The 22,486-nt window shown below is 44.2% G+C and overlaps 1 protein-coding gene across 7 annotated transcripts in view; it reads right to left on the bottom strand.

The window, feature by feature from the left end:
* shroom3 (shroom family member 3) overlaps positions 1 to 22,486 on the bottom strand; it is a 414,116-nt gene that overhangs the window by 4,694 nt on the left and 386,936 nt on the right. For 6 of the 7 annotated variants that reach the window (XM_033024746.1, XM_033024767.1, XM_033024800.1 and 3 more), the window contains 5 exons: positions 19,707 to 19,810; positions 18,396 to 18,488; positions 15,265 to 16,065; positions 2,692 to 3,186; positions 1,026 to 1,179 (listed from right to left, as the gene is read on the bottom strand). In XM_033024746.1, coding sequence (XP_032880637.1) covers positions 1,026 to 1,179; positions 2,692 to 3,186; positions 15,265 to 16,065; positions 18,396 to 18,488; positions 19,707 to 19,810 — 1,647 coding nt within the window. The remainder of the gene's footprint in view (positions 1 to 1,025; positions 1,180 to 2,691; positions 3,187 to 15,264; positions 16,066 to 18,395; positions 18,489 to 19,706; positions 19,811 to 22,486) is intronic. The other variant, XM_033024756.1, reaches the window with a different exon arrangement.

Raw genomic sequence — 22,486 nt, 5'->3', positions numbered from 1 at the left:
AGGGTTTACTTCCAATGCAGGATCAGAGAAGCAAAAGTAAGCACATTAAGCACTTGTTGTGGTCGTGCTTCGAATAGTGCATGGATTGTAAAGTGGGCCAGATGCCACAGCACTGGACACCTCAGTGTGAATCACTGCAACAAACCTTCGTAACATAAAGGGGCACCAATACACCAGCTCAGGTTCAATCCTTGCATTGAGAATTGTGCCAAGTGCTTGATAATAGTGGATGACATTCAAAGGATGGGACAAGTTGGTAGGGATGTGGATACCTCTCTCACAACAATTAGTATTTGAGAATCACTGTGTAATCTTTATAATAGAGCTAGGCAATAAAAATGGTTCAAATTCATCCCAGGATATTTTTTTTAAATCACTGTAGTTTGTCAAAGATTGTGAAGGTTAAAAGGAAAATGTAATAATTGGGGAAAATTGACTCATAAATTAGGCTTGCAGGGCTAGTGAATGTAATGCAGCCAATCCATTTACCTTCTCTTGAGGCCCCGACGTTCTTCCTACTGAGATTACAGGACATTTAACTGCAGCAAAGCCGGATATCAAATTTAGAAAAGGTAAATACAACAAAGCGGGTGCCAAATGGGAAGAATCACAAGCACCTGCAGACTTAAAAGGATTACCAAAAAATGGAGGAGTGAGAAAGGACCTGATGTGAGAAAGGACTTATTTTCTTATATAGTGAGCATTTCTGTAAATGTAATCTGATTCACCCACTGGCTAGGCTAATTTCCAAGTAGTTTAAGTCTGGGTACTTAATCAACATTTGTGTTAGAAATGAATTAGAGCCATGGAAGGAGAGCAGAAGGATAGAAGTCACTGCAATATTCTTCAAAGAACAGGTGGGCCAAAAAGCCTCCTGCTGTGCTAATAATGATTCTGTGTCCTTTGGCAGGGTAGTATCAAAGGGGGGTGGGGTGAGTGGCCCTAATGTATATTCAATTCCTGGGTCACAGAGATGAATGAAGTCAGGCTTTGCTTTTAGTGATTTAGCTCTGAAATTTCAGCACCTTTTTCTCGTTTATGTCCGGTACTTCCTCCTCATCTTCAGCATCATTTCTCTGCATATCCTTTATTTTATTCATCAGTTCAGCTTTGAGGGCCGACGTGCTGTAGTAAGTGGGACAATATGCAGTGGCTGCTCCCCTCTCTTTCTCCTCTTTCCTAAGAAAGAAATTTACTTGTTACACATGAACATAAAAGGTTTTTAAAAGAATAAAAGTAGTTCAATCAGGTGTCATTAATAAAGAGACATTAAAAAAAAGTTTAAGAAGGAACCGCAGATGCTAGAAAATCGAAGGTAGACAAAAATGCTGGAGAAACTCAGCGGGTGAGGCAGCAGCTATGGAGCGAAGGAAATAGACGACGTTTCGGGTCGAGACCCTTCTTCAATTCTGGCCACATCTTCCCATCTCCTCCCCTTTCGGCTTTCCACAGAGACCGCTCCCTCCGTAACTCCCTGGTCAATTCGTCCCTTCCCACCCAAACCACCCCCTCTCCTGGCACTTTCCCTTGCAACCGCAGGAATGCTACACTTCTCTTTACCTCCCCCCTTGACTCCATCCAAGGACCTAAGCAGTCTTTCCAGGTGCAGCAGAGGTTCACCTGCACCTCCTCCACCCTCATCTATTGCATCCACTGCTCTAGGTGTCAGCTGCTCTACATCAGTGAGACCAAGTGCAGGCTTGGCGATTGCTTCGCCCAACACCTCAGCTCGGTTCGCAATAATCAACCTGATCTACCGGTGGCTCAGCACTTCAACTCCCACTCCCATTCCGAATCCGAAACTCGTATTTCACTTGGGTAGTTTACACCCCAGCGGTATGAACATTGACTTCTCCAATTTCAGGTAGTCCCTGCTTTCTCCTTCTTTCCCCTCCCCAGAACCCCCACACCCCACTGTCTCCGCCTCTTCCTTTCTTCTTCCCCCCCCCCACCCCCATATCAGTCTGAAGAAGGGTCTCGAACCAAAACGTCGCCTATTTCCTTCGCTCCATGGATACTGCCTCACCCGCTGAGTTTCTCAAGCATACCTTAAAAAAATGTTTTATCTGTTCACTGGACGAAGAGTTCCCCCCCCCCCCCCTCCAAATAATTATCTCCCTGTTCTTCCACTTTGATAAAGGTCCAGCTTGCTCCAAGGTATCAGTTCCAAGTCAACATGTAGGCACAAATGACGTGGGTAAGAAGAGGAAGGAGGTTCTGCAACGTGAGCATAGAGAACTGGCTAGGAGGCTGAAAAGGACTTCTAGGGTGGTTATCTCTGGGTTGCTTGCAGTACCTCGTGCTAGTGAGGGTAGTAACAGGGAGATAGGGGATCTGAACGTGTGGCTGAGGAGGAGTTGGTGCAGGGGACAGGGATTTAGATTTCTAGATCACTGGGATCTGGGGCAGGGTAACCTGTGCTTAGTGCATTACCTTACACTAAGCACAGGTAATTACAACATTATCAGAGATTGTTATCATTGCCAACGGGCAACTTGTGCCTCATTATTTATGCAGTGCTGGGAATGGACAATGCCCGAGTTAGAATGACTGGTTTCACCTAAAAGGTGGAAAATGCAACATTTGGTTTGTATATGATTAAATAGCATTGACGTAAACACATTGCAAACACTGTTTAGTTGCTGTGCTAGAATTATTTGATTCTACCCTTTAAAAAACTTTGCAACTTACTTCTCCTCCTCAGATACAGAGTTGTTGACCATCTTCTGTAATCTTGGCCTTCTGTGTTGCACCTCCTGCCTCACCGTGCTGCCCCTGGGGAAAATGCCCTCCATCAGGTCCATGGTTGTCTTCAAATTCGAATCTGGATCTAATATCTCTGCCAAAGACTTGTCTTTGCCAATGATCTCTTTGGCAAGTTCTTCTGACTTGAGGTCCTCAGGTGATTTCTTCATTTCTTCCATTGGCATTGAAGGGAGTTTACAGTCCGAGCTCTCCTGGATTGTGGTTGCATTTTGCATTTGATCACATGGGGAATCCCAGCTCTGGCTTTGGCAATGCTCAGTTTGGGATGAGTGGGGTTCTTCCCGGGTTGTAAGAGTGGTTGGTATATTAACACTGGTGCTGCGTTGGGCAGAGCAGCTGCAGAGCGGGACTGCACGGCTATTTTCATCTGCGTCATTTATCACAGGCACCAGGCCCCTGGTGGAATAGTTTTCTGAAAACCTATAAAATGTAAAAACATAGATCATTACTGTATCTGAGAGGGATTACTTCTGTGAAAATTTTGTAAATCAACTTCATTGGTCCGTCATCAATGAGTAAGAGAAATTTCTGAACCAATGTTTGTATTTAATATGCTTAATTTCTTATTCAATCTGTTAAGGGTTGACACTTTAGATGTTGTATTAGAAGACATTACATTCAATTCATTAGTGCAAAGTGAATGATTGATGTATTTTAGAATTATTAAAGCAATGTGTTCTACAAATAAGACTGTGCCATTTATTAGGTGCATTTGATTCCCATGTCTCCACCCACCTTATATAAATCTAACGTCTTTGAATTATGTTGACTATTCTTATTATGGCAAATAAATTGGTAGTTAATTGCACAGTGCAGTATTATAATTCCAATGAATGCTTTATAACATTGCTCAATCCGAGTGATTTTTCCCTCACGGATGTAGAGTGGTATAACTATTTTTATTTAAATAATTTTTGCTTTCACTACCTCCACTTGACTCAGTGAGATTACAATCTTGATGGGGACAAACAATCGAAATCAATCAATCACAATTGAGGATTGTGATTGATGTGTAGTGCTCAATTAAACCGTGAGACAAAGAAAACACAGTAATCAACATAATTACACTAGAAACCATATGATTTTACAATAAAATTTGATTTTAAAAAAATGCGACTTCAGGATCCAACAACATTACGTTAACTCCACATTAATTGCAGTTCATCTAACAGATCCGTCTTTATTTTTGGACTTTATTTGTCCTAATAGCAAAAGGCATAATTTTTCTGCCCTTGTTACTAGAGTAACTGAGAAATATAAAATACCAGCTAACTCACAAATCAATACATATTTGCTGCTTTGTATCACGAATGGAAGCTGAAAATAAATTTATCATCAGTCACTTGCAAAGCAATAACAGATGCATTCTGTACTTTGCCCTGTATGGTGTCAAGCTTTATTAGTGTTGAAGCTGCACTTATCCAGACAAGTGGAGAGTGTTCTATAATGCTCCAGAACAGTTGTGAACACTGCCCGGTCCATCACTGGCTCTGACCTTCCCACCATTGAAGGGATTTATCGGAGTCGCTGCATCAAAAAAGCAGCCAGCATCATCAGCGACCTACACCATCCTGGCCACACACTCATTTAACCCCTGCCATCAGGAAGAAGGTACAGGAGCCTGCAAACTGTAACGTCCAGGCTCAGGAACAGCTTCTTCCCTCCACTACAACCTCACTACACTACAACCTCAAATATGCTCTCAAGAGTCAAGAGTGTTTTATTGTCATATGTCCCAGATAGAATAATGAAATTCTTACTTGCTGCAGCACAACAGAATATGTAATCATAATAACTCAGGAAAAAACCCAAAACAATACAATAACAGTGCAATAATAATAGTCTATTGTAGTTCATAGTTTATGAAGTTGTAGTGTTTAATAGCCTGATGGCTGTAGGGAAGAAGCTGTTCCTGAACCTGGACGTCACAGTTCTCAGGCTCCTGTACCTTCTTCCCGATGGCAGTGGTGAGATGAGTGTGTGGCCAGGGTGGTGTGGGTCTTTGATAATGTTGGCTGCCTTTTTGAGGTAGCGACTATGATAGATCCCTTTGATGGTGGGGAGGTCAGAGCAGGTGATGGACTGGGCAGTGTTTACAACTTTTTGCAGTCTTTTCCGCTCCTGGACGTTCAAGTTGCCAAACGAAGCCACGATGCAACCAGTCAGTATGCTCTCTACTGTACACCTGCAGAAGTTAAGAGAATCCTCTGACATACCGAATCTTTGTAATCTTCTCAGGAAGTAGAGGCGCTGATGTGCTTTCTTTATGATTGATCAGTGTGCTGGGTCCAGGAAAGATCGTCGGAAATATGCACGACCAAGATTTGAAGTTTTTGACTCCCTCCACCATCGTCCCATTGATGTAAACAGGATTGTGGGTTCTCAACCTTCCTATTCCAAAGTCTATGATCACTTCTTTGGTTTTGCTGATATTGAGAGCAAGGTTGTTGTGCTGGCACCATTTAGTCAGTCGGTCGATCTCACTTCTACACTCGGACTCATCACCATCTGCAATTCGTCCCACAACGGTGGTGTCGTCAGCTACATAGTCATGAGTATAGAGTGAGTAGAGCAGGGGGCTGAGCACGCAGCCTTGAGGTGCTCCCGTACTGATTATCACTTAGGATGAAGTGTTTCTGCCAATTCGAACAGACTGGTCCGTGGATGAGGAAGTCGAGGATCCAATTGCAAAGGGATGTGCAGAGACCCAGTTCCGTGAGTTTTGTAACCAGCTTGGAGGGGATGATGGTATGGCACGGCGAGCTGTAGTCAATAAACAACAGCCTGCTGCAAGTGCTTTTATTGTCCAAGTGGTCCAGTGCCGAGTGGAGAGCCAGTGAGATCGCATCCTCCGTGAACCTATTGTGACGGTAGGTCTGAACTGCAATAGACTATTATTATTGCATTACCATTGTCTGTTTTTTGAGTATGTGTATATATATTATATATCTATGTGTGTACTTGTAAGTATGTGTATATATACACACACTGAACTTTTGTTTCTCTCGTTTATTACATTGTTTACAGTGTACTATGTTTACATATTCTGTTGTGCTGCAGCAAGTAAGAATTTCATTGTTCTATCTGGGACATGACAATAAAACACTCTTGACTCTTTCTTGATACTTGATCATTGTTGTTCATTACCTTTATTCTCTGTTTTCTGCATGAATTTGTTATGAGTAAAGGAGATCTGGAATACCAGCAATAAAACACAATTGATCGTAATTCCTTTGCTGAGCACAAGGTGGCGGCAGTTCTCCATACAGCCAGCCGAGGAGCAAGGCCATTCCCATTGCCTGTAGCGTTTTTAGCAGCGGCAGGGTTAGGACGCTAACTATTGCAGGGAATACTTATATATTTGGGTTTCAAACATGCACAGATCCATCACATAAAAAAGCCTAATTATTTTCTTAAGGGCAGAGGCTTCTTAAAAATCTGCACCACACCATACCTATCCTTGGATGAATGCCAGTATGCTTCTGATGGGAAGGTAGATTTGCTAACTGATCCTGCTCTCGCTGCTTGCATAAGTCGTGATGCTGCACTGCAACTCAATACAAAGATCCGACTCAGTGTACACTCATAATTTCTGGATGCAAGTATATTACTCCACATTGCGAAGTTAAATTGCTCGGTATATATATTCTGTGAAATTCAGTATCAGAGAAAGTGAATTTTGAGGCGGCGCGACCAACGTTTGCAGCAGCCTCTGCAGTCCGTCTGTCTTTTTTTATTTTTGTCCCGCTGAGTGTATAGTTTGTAGTGGTTTATATATTGTTTTTAACTGTGTATATGTGGGGGGGGGGATCTTTTAAATCACCTTCCTGTATGGGGGACCCGACCTTTTCTCTGTCGGCTCTCCGTTGTCGTTGGGGCCTAGCACCGTGGAGCGGCCTCCAACCGGAACGGCCTGGGGGGCTCCAGTCGCGGAGCCTGCGGACTTACCATTGTGGAGCTGGCCAGCTTCGGAGCGTGGAGAGCGTGGCGACCCGACTTCGGAGCTTCGGAGGCTCCAGCCGCAGGCCAGGTGGATGGTTACATCGGGAACTCGCGGGTCCCTGGTGGGAGACCGCTTTTCGGAGCTCCCGCAACGGCAACTTCTCCTGCCTGAATTGCAGGGTTGAAAACGACCCGGAGCAGGGCCTTACATCGCCCGGCGCGGCTTTAATGGCCGCATGACTTGCCAGCACCCGCTGGGGGCTCCAACATCAAGACCTGGAGCGGGGCCTTATATCGCCCGGCGCGGCCTTAACGTCCGCGGGACTTACCATCGCCGGCCGGGGGCTTTGTCATCGGGAGAAGAATGGAGAGCAGGAGAGAGACAATGACTTTGTCTTCCATTACAGTGAGGAGGAGATTCACTGTGATGGGTGTTTGTGTGAACTGTGCTGGTTGTGTGTCTTGTTAATTGTTTCTTTTTGTTGTATGACTGCAGAAACCAAATTTCGTTTGAACTTCATTTTGAGGTTCAAATGACAATAAACTAAATTGTAATAATTGAATGAACTGCAAATTAATACACGGCCACATAAATGAAATAGTAGTAGATGTAGTGAATCCAGGAATAAATATCTACTTACCCTTGGACCATGACCCCACTGACGAGCACCAGGCCACCATATCTAGCACCATCACCGACTTCATCAATTCCCACGCCCTGCCCGACCAAGCTTCCAACCTCATCGTTCCCCAGCCCCGCACGGCCCGTTTTTACCTTCTCCCCAAAATCCACAAACTCGGCTCTCCCGGCAGACCCATTGTCTCTGCTTGTTCGTGCCCCACCGAACTCATCTCCACATACCTTGACTCCATACTATCCCCCTTGGTCAAATCCCTTCCCACCTATGTTCTAGACACCTCAGACACTCTCCGCCGCCTCCGCGCATTCCACTCTCTAGGCCCTCACCCCCTCATCTTCACCATGGATGTCCAGTCACTCTACACCTCCATCCCCCACCAGGATGGCCTCAAAGCCCTCCGGTTCTTCCTCGACCAGAGGAGCAACCTATACCCAGCCACTGACACCCTCCTCCGCCTAGCGGAGTTGGTCCTCACCCTCAACAACTTTACGTTTGACTACTCCCATTTCCTCCAAACACAAGGCGTAGCTATAGGCACACGCATGGGCCCCAGCTACGCCTGCCTCTTTGTCGGGTACGTTGAACAATCCTTGCTCAATACGTACCAGGGCCCCATCCCCGACCTCTACCTCCGTTACATTGACGACTGCTTTGGGGCCACCTCCTGCACCCACACACAAATGACTGACTTCATCCACTTCACCACCAACTTCCATCCGGCACTCCAATACACCTGGACCATTTCCGACACTTCCCTACCATTCCTTGACCTCACCATCTCCATCGCAGGGGACAGACTTCTGACCGACATACACTACAAACCAACTGACTCACATGGCTATCTGGACTACACGTCTTCCCACCCTGCCCCCTGTAAAGACTCCATCCCCTACTCCCAATTCCTCCGCCTACGCCGCATCTGCTCCCAGGATGAGACGTTCCACACCAGGGCATCGGAAATGTCCTCGTTCTTCAGGGAACGGGGATTCCCCTCCGCCACCATAGATGAGGCTCGCACCAGGGTCTCATCCATACCCCGCAACACTGCTCTCTCTCCCCATCCCCGCACTCACAACAAGGGCAGATTCCCCCTAGCCCTCACCTTTCACCCCACCAGCCGGCAAATACAACAAATAATCCTCCGCCATTTCCGCCACCTCCAACGTGACCCCACCACTCGCCACATCTTCCAATCTCCCCCTATGTCTGCCTTCCGCAAAGACCGCTCCCTCCGCAACTCCCTTGTCAATTCTTCCCTTCCCTTTCCTCCCGTACCACCCCCCTCCCCGGGCACTTTCCGTTGCAAACGCAAGAAATGCAACACCTGTCCCTTCACCTCCCCCCTCGACTCCATTCAAGGACCCAAGCAGTCGTTCCAGGTGCGACAAAGGTTCACCTGTATCTCCTCCAACCTCATCTACTGCATCCGCTGCTCTAGATGTCAGCTGATTTACATCAGGGAGACTAAGCGGGGGTTGGGCGATCGTTTCGCCGAACACCTCCGGTCAGTCCGCAATAACCTACCTGAACTCCCGGTGGCTCAGCACTTCAACTCCCCCTCCCATTCCCAATCCGACCTCTCTGTCCTGGGTCTCCTCCATTGCCAGAGTGAGCAACACCGGAAATATGGAAACAGCACCTCATATTCCGCCTGGGTTGCTTGCGTCCGGATGGCATGAACGTTGAATCCCAGTTTTGTTAGCCCTTGCTGTCTCCTCCCATCCCCCCCGCCCTCGGGCTCCTCCTCCTCCCTTTTTCCTTCCTTCTCCCCCCCACCCCCCATCTGTCTGAAGAAGGGTTTCGGCCCGAAACGTCGCCTATTTCCTTCGCTCCATAGATGCTGCTGCACCCGCTGAGTTTCTCCAGCATTTTTGTGTACCTATAAATATCCCACTTCCTTCATCTCATTCCCAGCAGACCAGGTTCCCATTCCAGCTTTCAGTGTAAAAGATGCTTGTCACACTTCCCCTTCCAAAATATCCATAATTTCTTCCCAAAACAATGTCTATCCCAGCTGCAGCCCTCCTTTCCTCCGGGTCACCTGGCTGATGCAGAAGACTCTCCCGAAATGTCCTACTTCAATTTGAGAGTTCCAGCCCTCCCTCAGTACTGAGGCAGGCCCAAGCAAAGTCAATTAAACCTTCCCTTGTGGCTGTGCCCTGGAAATATTACTCTTGGCCTTCCATGTGGCCTTCAACGTTGATGATCAAACTACTGCCCAATGTCTCACCAGGACTGCTCCTGCTTGGCTCCCCTTTAGTTGCTCACTGGTGGCTGTGACTGGCAATGGGAATGGGGTATTTTCATACCACCCACGGGTTCTTGCCAGGAACTGCCATCTTGAAGTCCTTTCTCTTCATTTAAGTAGGAACATGTTCCATGTATCCAGAGCAGCAACTTGATATAGTATTGAGTGCTGCAATTATGAAACTGCTGTCTTTTTTAGGAGCTACAATAAACTGTCTATTCAGGTTGAACTTAAATTGAGAGGTGAAAACACAGTGATTCTGGCCATTTAAACTCAGCTGCTTGCCCAAACTGTGTTTAAATTAGATTTGATTAGTTTATCATATTCACCAGGGTACACTGAAATTCCTTGTTCATGGGATAGCTCAGAATAAACAGCATAGTAATGATAAAAACAATACGATGAGTGAATGATGCAAGATTGTACTGAAAATTCGAGAAGTGCAAAGAATATTAAAGTGTAACAATGGAATAACCAACGAGGTAGATTTAAGAGTATGTGGCAGCATCTCATAGTAACATAGAAAATAGGCGCAGGAGTAGGCCATTCGGCCCTTCGAGCCTGCACCGCCATTCAATATGATCATGGCTGATCATCCAACTCTCCCTGCCTTCTCTCCATAATCCCTGATCCCTTTAGCCACAAGGGCCACATCTAACTCCCTCTTAAATATAGCTAATGAACTGGCCTCAACTACCTTCTGTGGCAGAGAATTCCAGAGATTCACCACTCTGTGTGAAAAATGTTTTCCTCAACTCGGTCCTAAAAGACTTCCCTCTTATCCTTAAACTGTGACCCCTAGTTCTGGACTTCCCCAACATCAGGAATAATCTTCCTGCATCTAGCCTGTCCAACCCCTTAAGAATTTTGTAAGTTTCTATAAGATCCCCCCTCAATCTTCTAAATTCTAGCGTGTACAAGCCAAGTCTATCCAGTCTTTCTTCATATAAAAGTCCTGACATCCCAGGAATCAGTCTGGTGAACCTTCTCTGTACTCCCTCTATGGCAAGAATGTCTTTCCTCAGATTAGGAGACCAAAACTGTACGCAATACTCCAGGTGTGGTCTCGCCAAGACCCTGTACAACTGCAGTAGAACCTCCCTGCTCTTATACTCAAATCCTTTTGCTATGAATGCTAACATACCATTCGCTTTCTTCACTGCCTGCTGCACCTGCATGCCTACTTTCAATGACTGGTGTACCATGACACCCAGGTCTCATTGCATCTCACCTTTTCCAAATCGGCCACCATTCAGATAACAGTCTACTTACCTGTTTTTGCCACCAAAGTGGATAACCTCACATTTATCCACATTATGCTGCATCTGCCATGCATTTGCCCACTCACCGAACCTATCCAAGTCACCTTGCAGCCTCCTCACAGCTAACACTGCCCCCCAGCTTCGTGTCATCCGCAAACTTGGAGATGTTGCATTCAATTCCCTCTTCCAGATCATTAATATATATTGTAAATAGCTTGGGTCCCAGCACTGAGCCTTGCGGTACCCCACTAGTCACTGCCTGCCATTCTGAAAAGAACCCGTTTACTCCTACTCTTTGCTTCCTGTCTGCCAGCCAGTTCTCTATCCACATCAATACTGAACCCCCAATACCGTGTGCTTTAAGTTTGCATACTAATCTCTTATGAGGGACCTTGTCGAAAGTCTTCTGAAAGTCCAGATATAACACATCCACTGGTTCTCCCTTATCCACTCTACTAGTTACATGCTCGAAAAATTCTATAAGGTTCGTCAGACATGATTTACCTTTCATAAATCCATGCTGACTTTGTCCAATGAATTCTCCACTTTCCAAATGTGCTGCTATCCCATCTTTAATAACTGACTCCCGAATTTTCCCCACCACCGATGTTAGACTAACTGGTCTGTAATTCCCCGTTTTCTCTCTCCCTCCCTTTTTAAAAAGTGGGGATACATTAGCTACCCTCCAGCCCTCAGGAACTACTCCAGAATCTAAAGAGTTTTGAAAAATTATCACTAATGCATCCACTATTTCTGCGGCTACTTCCTTAAGTACTCTGGAATGCAACTTATCTGGTCCTGGGGATTTATCGGCCTTTAATCCATTCAATTCATCTAACACCACTTCCCGGCTAACCTGGATTTCACTCAGTTCCTCCATCTCATTTAACCCCTGGTCCCTTGCTATTTCCGGCAGATTATTTATGCCTTCCTTTGTGAAGACAGAACCAAAGTAGTTATTCAATTGGTCTGCCATGTCCTTGTTCCCCATGATCAATTCGCCTGTTTCTGACTGCAAGGGACCTACATTTGTTTTAACTAATCTTTTCCTCTTCACATATCTATAAAAACTTTTGCAGTCAGTTTTTATGTTCCCTGCCAGTTTTCTTTCATAATCTATTTTCCCTTTTCTAATTAAGCCTTTTGTCCTCCTCTGCTGGACTCTGAATTTCTCCCAGTCCTCTGCTAGGCTGCTTTTTCTGGCTAATTTGTACGCTTCATCTTTTGTTTTGATACTATCCCTGATTTCCCTTGTTATCCACGGATGCACTACCTTCCCTGATTTATTCTTTTGCCAAACTGGGATGAAAAATTGTTGTAGTTCATCCATGCAGTTTTTAAATGCCTTCCATTGCATATCCAAGAATCAATTGCCAGTCTATCTTGGCCAATTCACGTCTCATATCCTCAAAGTCACCTTTCTTTAAGTTCAGGACCCTTGTTTCTGAATTACCAATGTCACTCTCCATCCTAATGAAAAATGAAGAAACACCCAAGAAGAATCTCAGGAAATGGGCTGGGAAAAAGGTGGTTGGTTCAGGAATCAGATAGCAGAGGATGTTCTTAAGTCTAGACATCCGAGCTTTCAAGTTCCTATATCTTATCAAAGGTGGTCAGAGAGCAAAAAGGGATTGACCAAATTGGCAGACATCCTTGCCAATTATTTCATCCTTCCTGATGCAACATCTTGAAAATGGACAGGATGGAAGAAAGAAAATGATGTCCGAGACAGGCTGTGTAGAACACTCTTTGCAGGTTCAGGTGGTCGAGAGCAAAACAGTCGACATACCTGGCTGAGATTTATTCTATCATAGAAACATAGAAAATAGGTGTAGGAGTAGGCCATTCGGCCCTTCGAGCCTGCACCGCCATTCAATATGATCATGGCTGATCATCCAACGCAGTATCCTGCACCTGCATGCCTACTTTCAATGACTGGTGTACCATGACACCCAGGTCTCGTTGCATCTCCCCCTTACCTAATCGGCCACCATTCAGATAATAGTCTACTTTCCTGTTTTTGCCACCAAAGTGGATAACCTCACATTTATCCACATTATACTGCATCTGCCATGCATTTGCCCACTCACCCAGCCTATCCAAGTCACCTTGCAGCCTCCTAGCATCCTCCACACAGCTAACACTGCCCCCCAGCTTCGTGTCATCCGCAAACTTGGAGATGTTGCATTCAATTCCCTCATCCAAATCATTAATATATCGTAAATAGCTGGGGTCCCAGCACTGAGCATTGCGGTACCCCACTAGTCACTGCCTGCCATTGTGAAAAGGACCCGTTTACTCCTACTCTTTGCTTCCTGTCTGCCAGCCAGTTCTCTATCTACATCAATACTGAACCCCCAATACCGTGTGCTTTCATAATACTTTCTATAGCGCACCTGGAGACGTTCGAGTGAATCCTCATTAACAAGCCAAATCTTCTTAAACACCCAAGAAAGTAAATAGGCTGATGTGCTTTCTTGATCTCCAGTGTGAAGGGACCGGGTTAGATTGCCAGTGATATGGATGGATGCCTAGGAACCCGAGGATGGCGACAACAGCCACGTTGTGTTCACTCCCCCACTTCCTTAAGTCAACAACTTAACAACTCTTTTGTCTTGTTAACATTGATTGGCAAGTTATTGTCCTGACACCACGGCACTAGGTTCTCAATCTCTTGCCTGTATTTCACCTCATCGTTCTTGTTGATCTGACAAAAAGTGGTACTATTGGTGAACTTAAACATTGAGTTGGCATTGTACTTGGCCACAGAGCCAATGGTGTACAGAGAGGAGGAAGTGTTATGACTAATTCTAATTGACTGACATCTGCCGGTCAAGAAGTCTATATATCAGTTGCAGATGGAGTCTCTAAGGCCAAGGTGCATAAACTTAGAGATGAGCCTATTTGGTATAAGCTCTAGTCAATGAATAACATCCTGACATAGGTGTTCTTATCAAAGTGATCAAAGACTAAATGTAGCACAATAGAGATGGCATCCTTCACAGACCTATTTTTACTCTAGGTGGTTTGCAGGGGTTCTAGATTATCTGAAGACTGGTGCAAATGTTTCCCATCTCCAATCTTTCAAAGTACTTCATCATGGTCAATGTCCGAGCTACTGGGCAGTGGTCATTGATTTTTGGTCAGAGTGGTCACTATTTTTCTTGGGGTCTGGAATGAGAAAGGTTTCCTTGAAGCAGATGGGGACAGTAGACTTGAAATGAGAGGTTAAAGACATCAGCGAAGACTGTGGCCAGTTGATTTGCGCACATTTTCAGAACCCATCCAGGGACTCCATCTAAGCTGGCTGCATTCAGAGAGTCCACCCCATTGGAGTAACACAGCACAACAAGCCCTTCGGCCCAACTTATCTATGCTGACCACGATGCCCCATTTAAACTTGTTCCATTTGCCCACATTTATCTAAACCTTTCCTATCCATGCAAATGTTTTTAAAATAGTGTTACAATACCTGCCTTAACCATCTCCTCTGGCAGCATGCTCCAAAAACCCACGACCCTCTATAAAACGCTTGCCCCCAAGGTTCCTATTAAATCTTGCCACTTATCTTAAACATATGTCCTCTGGTTCTTGATTCCACTACCCTGGGTAAAAGACTGGATTCATCCTGACTATTCCCTTCTTGATTTTATTCACCTCTGTAAGGTCACCTCTCAGACTCCTGAACTCCAAGACATAAACCCTACCCAACATTTCCTCAGGCCCTTGAGGACTGACATCTTCATAAATTTTCTCTGCACTATTTCCAATACAATTACATCCTCACTACAGAAGGGCAACTCAAATTGCATAATTGGTTTACTGAAAAACATCCTTCCGTTTGTGAATTTTATTTAATTTTTTATCGAGAAACAGGGTACACAAACATTAAGTGTGCAAGAAGGAACTGCAGATGTTTTAATGAAGGGTCTCGACCCGAAACATCACCTAATCCTTTTCTCCAGAGATGCTGTCTGACTGAGTTACTCCAACATTTGTGTCTATCTTACATACCTGATGCATTCTTTCCTAACTATGGCTTCTTCTAAACGGTGATGGAAAATAATATGGTTTCCATTGCCAGTACAGACACAAATTGAAACATCAACAACGCAAATTCTTTCTTGGGTCCTGAGACAACATCAAACCAGTGCACAATGTCCAGAGCTAGGAATGACAATTCAAATTGCATAATTCTCAAAGGAAAGCCATACCCACAACCTATCAATTCAAACACTGTGAACTTTAAGCCATTTCTACTGAACAATATATCATATCAAGTCATGCAAGTTGAAATATAAATTGAGTGGGACGTGAGAGAAAAATGTTTGATAAGAATTCATCAGACGCACATCAGTGCTTTAAAAAAGCCTGTGAATCTAGAGTATAATAATTTAGCATTTACCTGGTCACAGCTTGTTCATCACTCCTGCTAAATAATTCCTCAGTCCTCTGATCTTTAAAGGTATTCGGAAAAGGCAGCGGTGGAAACTCGTTGTCCCTGGTTTCCGGTACAGCCCTGGGATCCTGTGGATGTGGGGGCGGAAGGGGCTGAAAACCTCCAGCAGGGACCCTAGTGTCCAAATCCTGGACAAACACGTCATCCTCATCTGTGAACGATAAGAATGACTGGAGGCGCGACTCTGACAGGGAAGGTAGCGAGTGCACGCTGCCGCGAGGGGAAGATGGTTGGGCAGGTCCTAGCTCAGGTTCCCGTGTAATGGCAGTTCCAATAATGTGATACTGGTCCCTCTCAGACAGGTCGTAATTTGACCTGGCAATAGGAGGGAACGTGCCCCTCTTGATGGAGTCATCATTTACTGAGTTGACCCATTTCGATTTAGGTGCTGGAGGTCTCTGTGGTGGTCTCTTCTTCTTCATCACAGTTTCTTCTGGAAGGTAGTTTTGGTAAGACCCTGCGGTTCTGCCATTCTTGTTCTCGTGATCACTGGAGATAGATTTGCCGCAGTGTTCTGAAGTAGATCCGTCTTGTGTTGGGTTCTCTGGGTTCGACCAGAAGTTGAATTGCCCTGTGTTCGTTAGCTGCCTGATGCAGGAGGTGCTGCTGGGCCTATAATTCTCCAGGGATTTCTGCTTCTCGTTTCTAACTGGCAATTTGTTTACAGTGAGGGGATCCAATTCATCCTCATAACTAGTTGACAGAGATGGTCCCATGTGCTTGCTTCTGCCATCATTGTTAAAAATCCTTTAAATGTAAATGCAATTTAGTTAAATGTCAGTTTCACAAGGTGACATTTGCCCGTCAAGCAAGTTATATGCTTTCACATCTGTGCCAGTAAAATTGATCTCATGCCTTGCTCTCCATGCATCTTCTCTGTGTTCACCATGGCTAGAAATATCTCTACCAACTTTAATTTGCTCTAGCAAGCTTCTGCATAAATGAAAATGTTCTTAATTGCTTTCTCATTTTCCTAAAGATAATTTAAATTAAATATCACAGCACAAGGTTCACCCTTTGTCTACACTCAAAGTGCAATATAGCAACATTTGTGCGACGTCTCTGCTTACAAAAGTAAATGTGCAATTACTTCAATGTACATTTGATGCTTATAATGAGGACACATTTCTATTACATGGGTTCCACGCAGAAGAAATATGGGCCAATGTGATTATCTTAGATGGGCATCTTGGTCAGCATGGATGAATTGGGCCGAAGGACCTGCTTCCATGCTGAATTACTCAATGCCTCTAAAAATCATGATTCTAGATTTAAGGGACCAAAGCTCTTCCTTACTAATGTCCCCTCTAAATTGTGTTCTCATGGAAAAGTCCCTCCAAAGTAACTCCAGCCTCCTTTTTTTGTTTTCCCAAGCCTGCCATTATCCATGTGCACCCATTCTATGCTGCAGTCTTTAATCCCCGCTACAATATGTCAAAAATGGCACACAGCACAGAACTAGTTTAATTCTTTTAGTAATGAACCCCAGTCCCCAATGATAAAATCTAAAACAATAATGGCCTTTGTTATGGATTTAACGATTTTTATCCTCTATTGAAGAAATTATATACGCACTTTTAAATATCTGTGTTTCTTTTGTTCAAGATATTCTCAGTTTGTGTGACCATCTATTTTTTTCCCATTCTGTAGTCATCATTTTACATTTACTACCGGCTCTTGCTTGTCCAGCTGAATGTTCTTTTTACTGTTATGCTTAGTAATGAGCTTTCTATATTCAGATGCTGGAAATAACAGAGACACCCCCCCCCCCCCTCCCCCTTCTCTTCTATTCGACTAGTTGTTTTTAGTTTAGAGATATAGTGGGAAACCGGCCCTTCGGCCCACTGACCCTCATACACTAACACTATCCTACACACCAGGGACAATTTACCAAAGCCATTTAACCTACAAACCTGTATGTCTTTGGAGTGTGGGAGGAAACCGGAGCACCCAGAGAAAACCCACGTAGTCACAGGAAGAAAGTATAAACTCCGTACTGACAGCACCTGTAGTCAGGATCGAACCTGGGTCTCTGGCACTGGAAGGCAACAACTCTCCACTATGCTACTGTGTCGCCCCTAACTTGAGCTGTCACTCCATACTCTAGATACCTCAGTACAAAACCAGAGACTGACTTCCAGTGTGGTATAAAAGGAGAATTGCATTGGTGCAAGTGTTAGCTTCCAATTGGACTATAAACATTGAAAAGAAACATAGAAATTAGGTGCAGGAGTAGGCCATTCGGCCCTTCGAGCCTGCACCGCCATTAAATATGATCATGGCTGATCATCCAACTCAGTATCCCGTACCTGCCTTCTCTCCATACCCTCTGATCCCCTTAGCCACAAGGGCCACATCTAACTCCCTCTTAAATATAGCCAATGAACTGGCCTCGACTACCCTCTGTGGCAGAGAGTTCCAGAGATTCACCACTCTGTGTGAAAAAAGTTCTTCTCATCTCGGTTTTAAAGGATTTCCCCCTTATCCTTAAGCTGTGACCCCTTGTCCTGGACTTCCCCTTGCCTGTCTAGCCTGTCCAACCCCTTAAAAATTTTGTAAGTTTCTATAAGATCCCCTCTCAATCTCCTAAATTCTAGAGAGTATAAACCAAGTCTATCCAGTCTTTCTTCATAAGACAGTCCTGACATCCCAGGAATCAGTCTGGTGAACCTTCTCTGCACTCCCTCTATGGCAATAATGTCCTTCTTCAGATTTGGAGACCAAAACTGTACGCAATACTCCAGGTGTGGTCTCACCAAGACCCTGTACAACTGCAGTAGAACCTCCCTGCTCCTATACTCAAATCCTTTTGCTATGAAAGCTAACATACCATTCGCTTTCTTAATTGCCTGCTGCACCTGCATGCCTACTTTCAATGACTGGTGTACCATGACACCCAGGTCTCGCTGCATCTCCAGATACACTGACTGGTTTGTACATAAAGAACAGAAAGGCTCTGGACAAAACCATATTCCGGTCAGGTTTATGGCTAAGAGAGGGCAAAGGAGAAATGTAAAATAAGTAGAAAGGCAATTATTACAGATAAAATTTGTAATTTCAATTGTTCTTTTGCATACCAGTCTTGAGAGGCTGCCTGGATGAGCGGCCACCTGCACTCGGAGGGCAACTTTGGCACTTGCTGGACTTTGGAACCAGTTGCCAGTAGAGCCCTGTGAACCAAGCAGCACAATTTTCATCCACAAATTACTTCAGATTGCCTTATTTACTCTCTGCACTAAGAAGCCCTGCAGGATTGTTTGAAAAGAGCACCCTGAAGCTCCCCTCTGCAAGAGACAATCAGCACTCTATTGTCAGAAGACATATTTTAATCAAAAGGACATTAAAGCAGGAGCAGAGGGGAAACCTGCACTGGCCTCTGAGTAAACGGAATGCATCTCCTGCAAAGCTAATGCGAAAGAGCTTTGCAGACTGCAAAGTGACTGAATCATGATGGCTCAACTTCATTAAAATTACTCCTTTATTGCCTGTCTGCTGAGAGAAAAACTATTTAAAGTTATTGGGCAGAATAGTAAGTGTAAGAACCACAAGTTAAGAGCTTAGAGTCTTTTAAAAGAACTCTGGCTTTGTGTAGCAAACTGTTTCGTCATTTGTAAACAAGCATGCAATGCCCTCATCCACGGGGACTGCACTTTGGACATGTGGCCAGAGGAACCTGGCCTGCTTAAAACAAATTAGTTCTTCCCAAGAAAAACAACACATGACACTGCGCTCATCCGAAAAATTCCTCACATGGCTGGCTGTCAAATTCCTTTTGTTCGTTGTGCCTGTGAAGCTTCTTGTGACACTTTACTACTTTAAAGTGAGTGCAATAAACATGTGAAAGAGAGAGAGGTAAACTCTTAAAATGTGAAAAGGGAAATAATGACCTTTAATTAGTGTCAAGCCAGTCATTCAGTGTATGAAGAGCTAAACAGGATGTGCTCGTAACTGTCACCGGTCTGGCTGAGCACAGTGCAAATGCCTACACAGGGTGTGATTTGTTGCTCTAGTCATAATATAGTGCCATCCAGCAGGACTGCAAATGCCTTCCTTCTGGTTCCTAACACAACATTATTGCTGTGGGCAACAGGCACTTGCCTTTTGGATGGTTATTTTCATGATACGGTTTGAAGAATTTACACCAGGTGTTAGCTTGCTGCATGCTTGCCTTCTACCTGGATGGACTTCATTCATACATTCATAAGGAGTGATCGGACAAAATACATTGCTCCTCATGTTAAAATGGATGAGCTTTCACTTACCTTTACAAGAAAAAATAGAATTTATACTTGGAACATAAAAAAACCCATTGCATCAGATTAAACCAAACAGTGTCCTGTTACAGGAAAGGAAAAGAGAATTCACAATTTTCAGGAGAGACTACAAACCCATAGGTGTTGCTCGTGCAGTCAGGGCCCATCATGTTGGACGAAGAAGAAATTAGATCTTTTTTAGGGAAGGCTGAAGGTCTGTTCATAGCACACAGAACATCCTGGAATGAAAGAAAAGGATAATTATAACCCAGCACCTTGAAGATTATTTGGAATGAGGATGCAAATGAATCTTAAACTCCGTACAAAATAATGAATTTACAATACACTACTGAACTAAAAAAAGGAGAGCTGCTTGAGGAACTCAGTGAGTCAGGCAGTATTTGTGGAGGAAAATAGAGTGGACATTTTGAGAGTCTTTGTCTAACTGTTTTTTTTGGCTGGGACTGAACTGGGAAACTGGAGACGGAGCTGGAAACCGCACTGAACAAAATGGTGGTGAAGCCAAGTACCAAGGAAGGACGTGTTGCTGTGGTAAAGTCTGGGTGAGAACTGGCGGCGCTGTGAAACGGCTGCGGCTCGCCTGCAGTCTGTCTGTTTTTACTTTTTTGTGTTGTTTTTTTTGGGGGAATGCGACTTTCTTGTCGTATCCCCCTTCTCTTCCCCCGTCTGAGCTGAGGCCTAATGGCGGAGCTGGCGGCCTCCAACCTGCGACCGACCTCGAGGATCCGGAGGTAGAGCCAGCCAGGACTTACCAACGCGAGGCTGGCCGTCTTCGAGCTGCGGTGGCGTTCGGGCAGCGGCTCGACTCGGCGCTCCGGTGAGGGTGGACGGCGCGGGGCTGGAAGGCGCTCCCGTGTGGGCGGCCCGGCTCTCGGCTGGAAGGCGCTCCCGTGTGGGCGGCCCGGCTCCCGGCTGGAAAGTGCTCCACCTCCGCTCAGTTTACATTAACCAACCTGATCTCCCAGTGGCTCAGCACTTCAACTTCCCCTCCCATTCCGAATCTGACCTTTCTGTCCTGGGCCTCCTCCATGACCAGAGTGAGCAAATTGGAGGAACAGCCCCTCATATGTCGCTTGTGTAGTTTACACCACAGCGGTATGAACATTGACTTCTCCAATTTCAGATAGTCCTTGCTTTCTCCCTCCTTCCCCATCCCAGCTCTCCCACAGCCTACTGTCTCTCCGCCTCTTCCTTTCTTCTTCCTTTCTTCTTCCCGCCCCCATATCAGTCTGAAGGGTCTCGACCCGAAACGTCGCCTATTCCTTCGTTCCATAGATGCTGCCTCACACTCTGAGTTTTTCCAGCATTTTTGTCTACCTTTGATTTTACCAGCGTCTGCAGTTCTTTCTTAAACATCTATCCTATCTATGTCTCCCATAATTTTGTAGACCTCCATAAGGTCAGTAAATGCTAGAAACATATTCATAGATAATGCAGAATATATGTAAGGAACTTCCATGTAAATTGACAGATTTTAAAATAAGCCTTTAAATTAGTTAAGAAATAATTCACTGCTGCAATGGAGGACTAAGTGGTTATTCTGGATGAGAGAACCAAAGTGGGCTAAATGGCCTTCCTCATATCCTACGAATATCCTATGTGATTGGGAAAGATTTTCCCAAAAATTCATTTTCTTAAAAAAATATTGATTCTATGGCATGAAAGTCTTTGCCAAATGAGATAGATTTTTCCTCATCACAAATCAGATAAATCATCCAGGCTGTGACTGTGCACAGATTGTGTGTGCAAAAAATTATTTTCATCTGTCAGAATTGTCAACATATTGTAATGTGATGACATTAAATAAAGAGCAAATTGGCAACATTGAATGGTACTTTCATTACGTCCTGAGAAAAGACAGATTATCCTCAACAATTTGCAGACTTCCCTTGACTGGGAATTCTAGTTTAAAAAATGAAAATGAAGCTTACACTGCATTTTTTGTTTTAATTTTATCTGAAAGCCAAGGTACAGACAAGGAGAGTAATAGTGTGCATGCTGAGAGATTACCAAGTCATGATTTTATGCTTTGTGCATCTTAGACCAGTTCTATTACATTATCTATATTGATTGCACACTTTGTATTCAGGAATGAACTAAGCCGGATCAAGTTCTGGCAGCTCAAAGAAAGGAACCTTAAAGAGGTCACTGCACCTCAACTTTCCTGCAATGAAATTGAAACTGTTTTCAAACACTTGAAAACTTCAGGTATTTGTTCAATATTGACAAGAACTAATATTGTTAAATATATTTTTAAATCTCTGCAGGATTTGGATTGCTAAACCAGATATGTGCTAATGTTAAATTTAATCAGAATTTTAACCCAAATGAACATGCTTCTCTTCAAGCAAATGAACCTGCATTGCAATTCCGAGGCAAATGTTATGTGCAGCTACCACTCAAACGGATACCGTGACTATAATAGCGTCATGAGAATCACTGCAACATGACTGACATTAAAGACAGATAAATACCAATGCTATTCAACAACAGACAGATAAAATCTATAATGAGAGGATGCAAGTAATGGGTTGTTTGGGATTACAAAGGATTTCCTGATAGCTAATAGTCTGGTATTCTAATCAGAGAGATTAAGTTGGGAGTCATGGCAAATTCACTTATCATTATTTAAAAAATTGCCAAGCATGAATATTTCCCAAGACTTGAAACTGATTTTTTCTTCTAATTGTGCAGTATTGTCTCATTTTAAATTCAGCATGTCACAAAACTTGGCAACCCTGCAAACAGTGAAAGTAAATAATTCCAGGAAGTTATTAACAAACTGATGAAATGGGCAGGCATGTGGCAGATTCAATTGAATGCAGATAAGACTGAAGATATGCTCTTCTGGAGAAACAAAGGAAAGGCAGTTATGTCTATATTAATGTTCCCAA

This window comes from Amblyraja radiata, chromosome 1 (assembly GCF_010909765.2).
Source record: "Amblyraja radiata isolate CabotCenter1 chromosome 1, sAmbRad1.1.pri, whole genome shotgun sequence".
In the NCBI taxonomy this organism is placed as follows: domain Eukaryota; kingdom Metazoa; phylum Chordata; class Chondrichthyes; order Rajiformes; family Rajidae; genus Amblyraja; species Amblyraja radiata.
The sequence above is the reverse complement of the archived record's forward strand: the minus strand, read 5'-3'. Positions and strand labels throughout refer to the sequence as shown.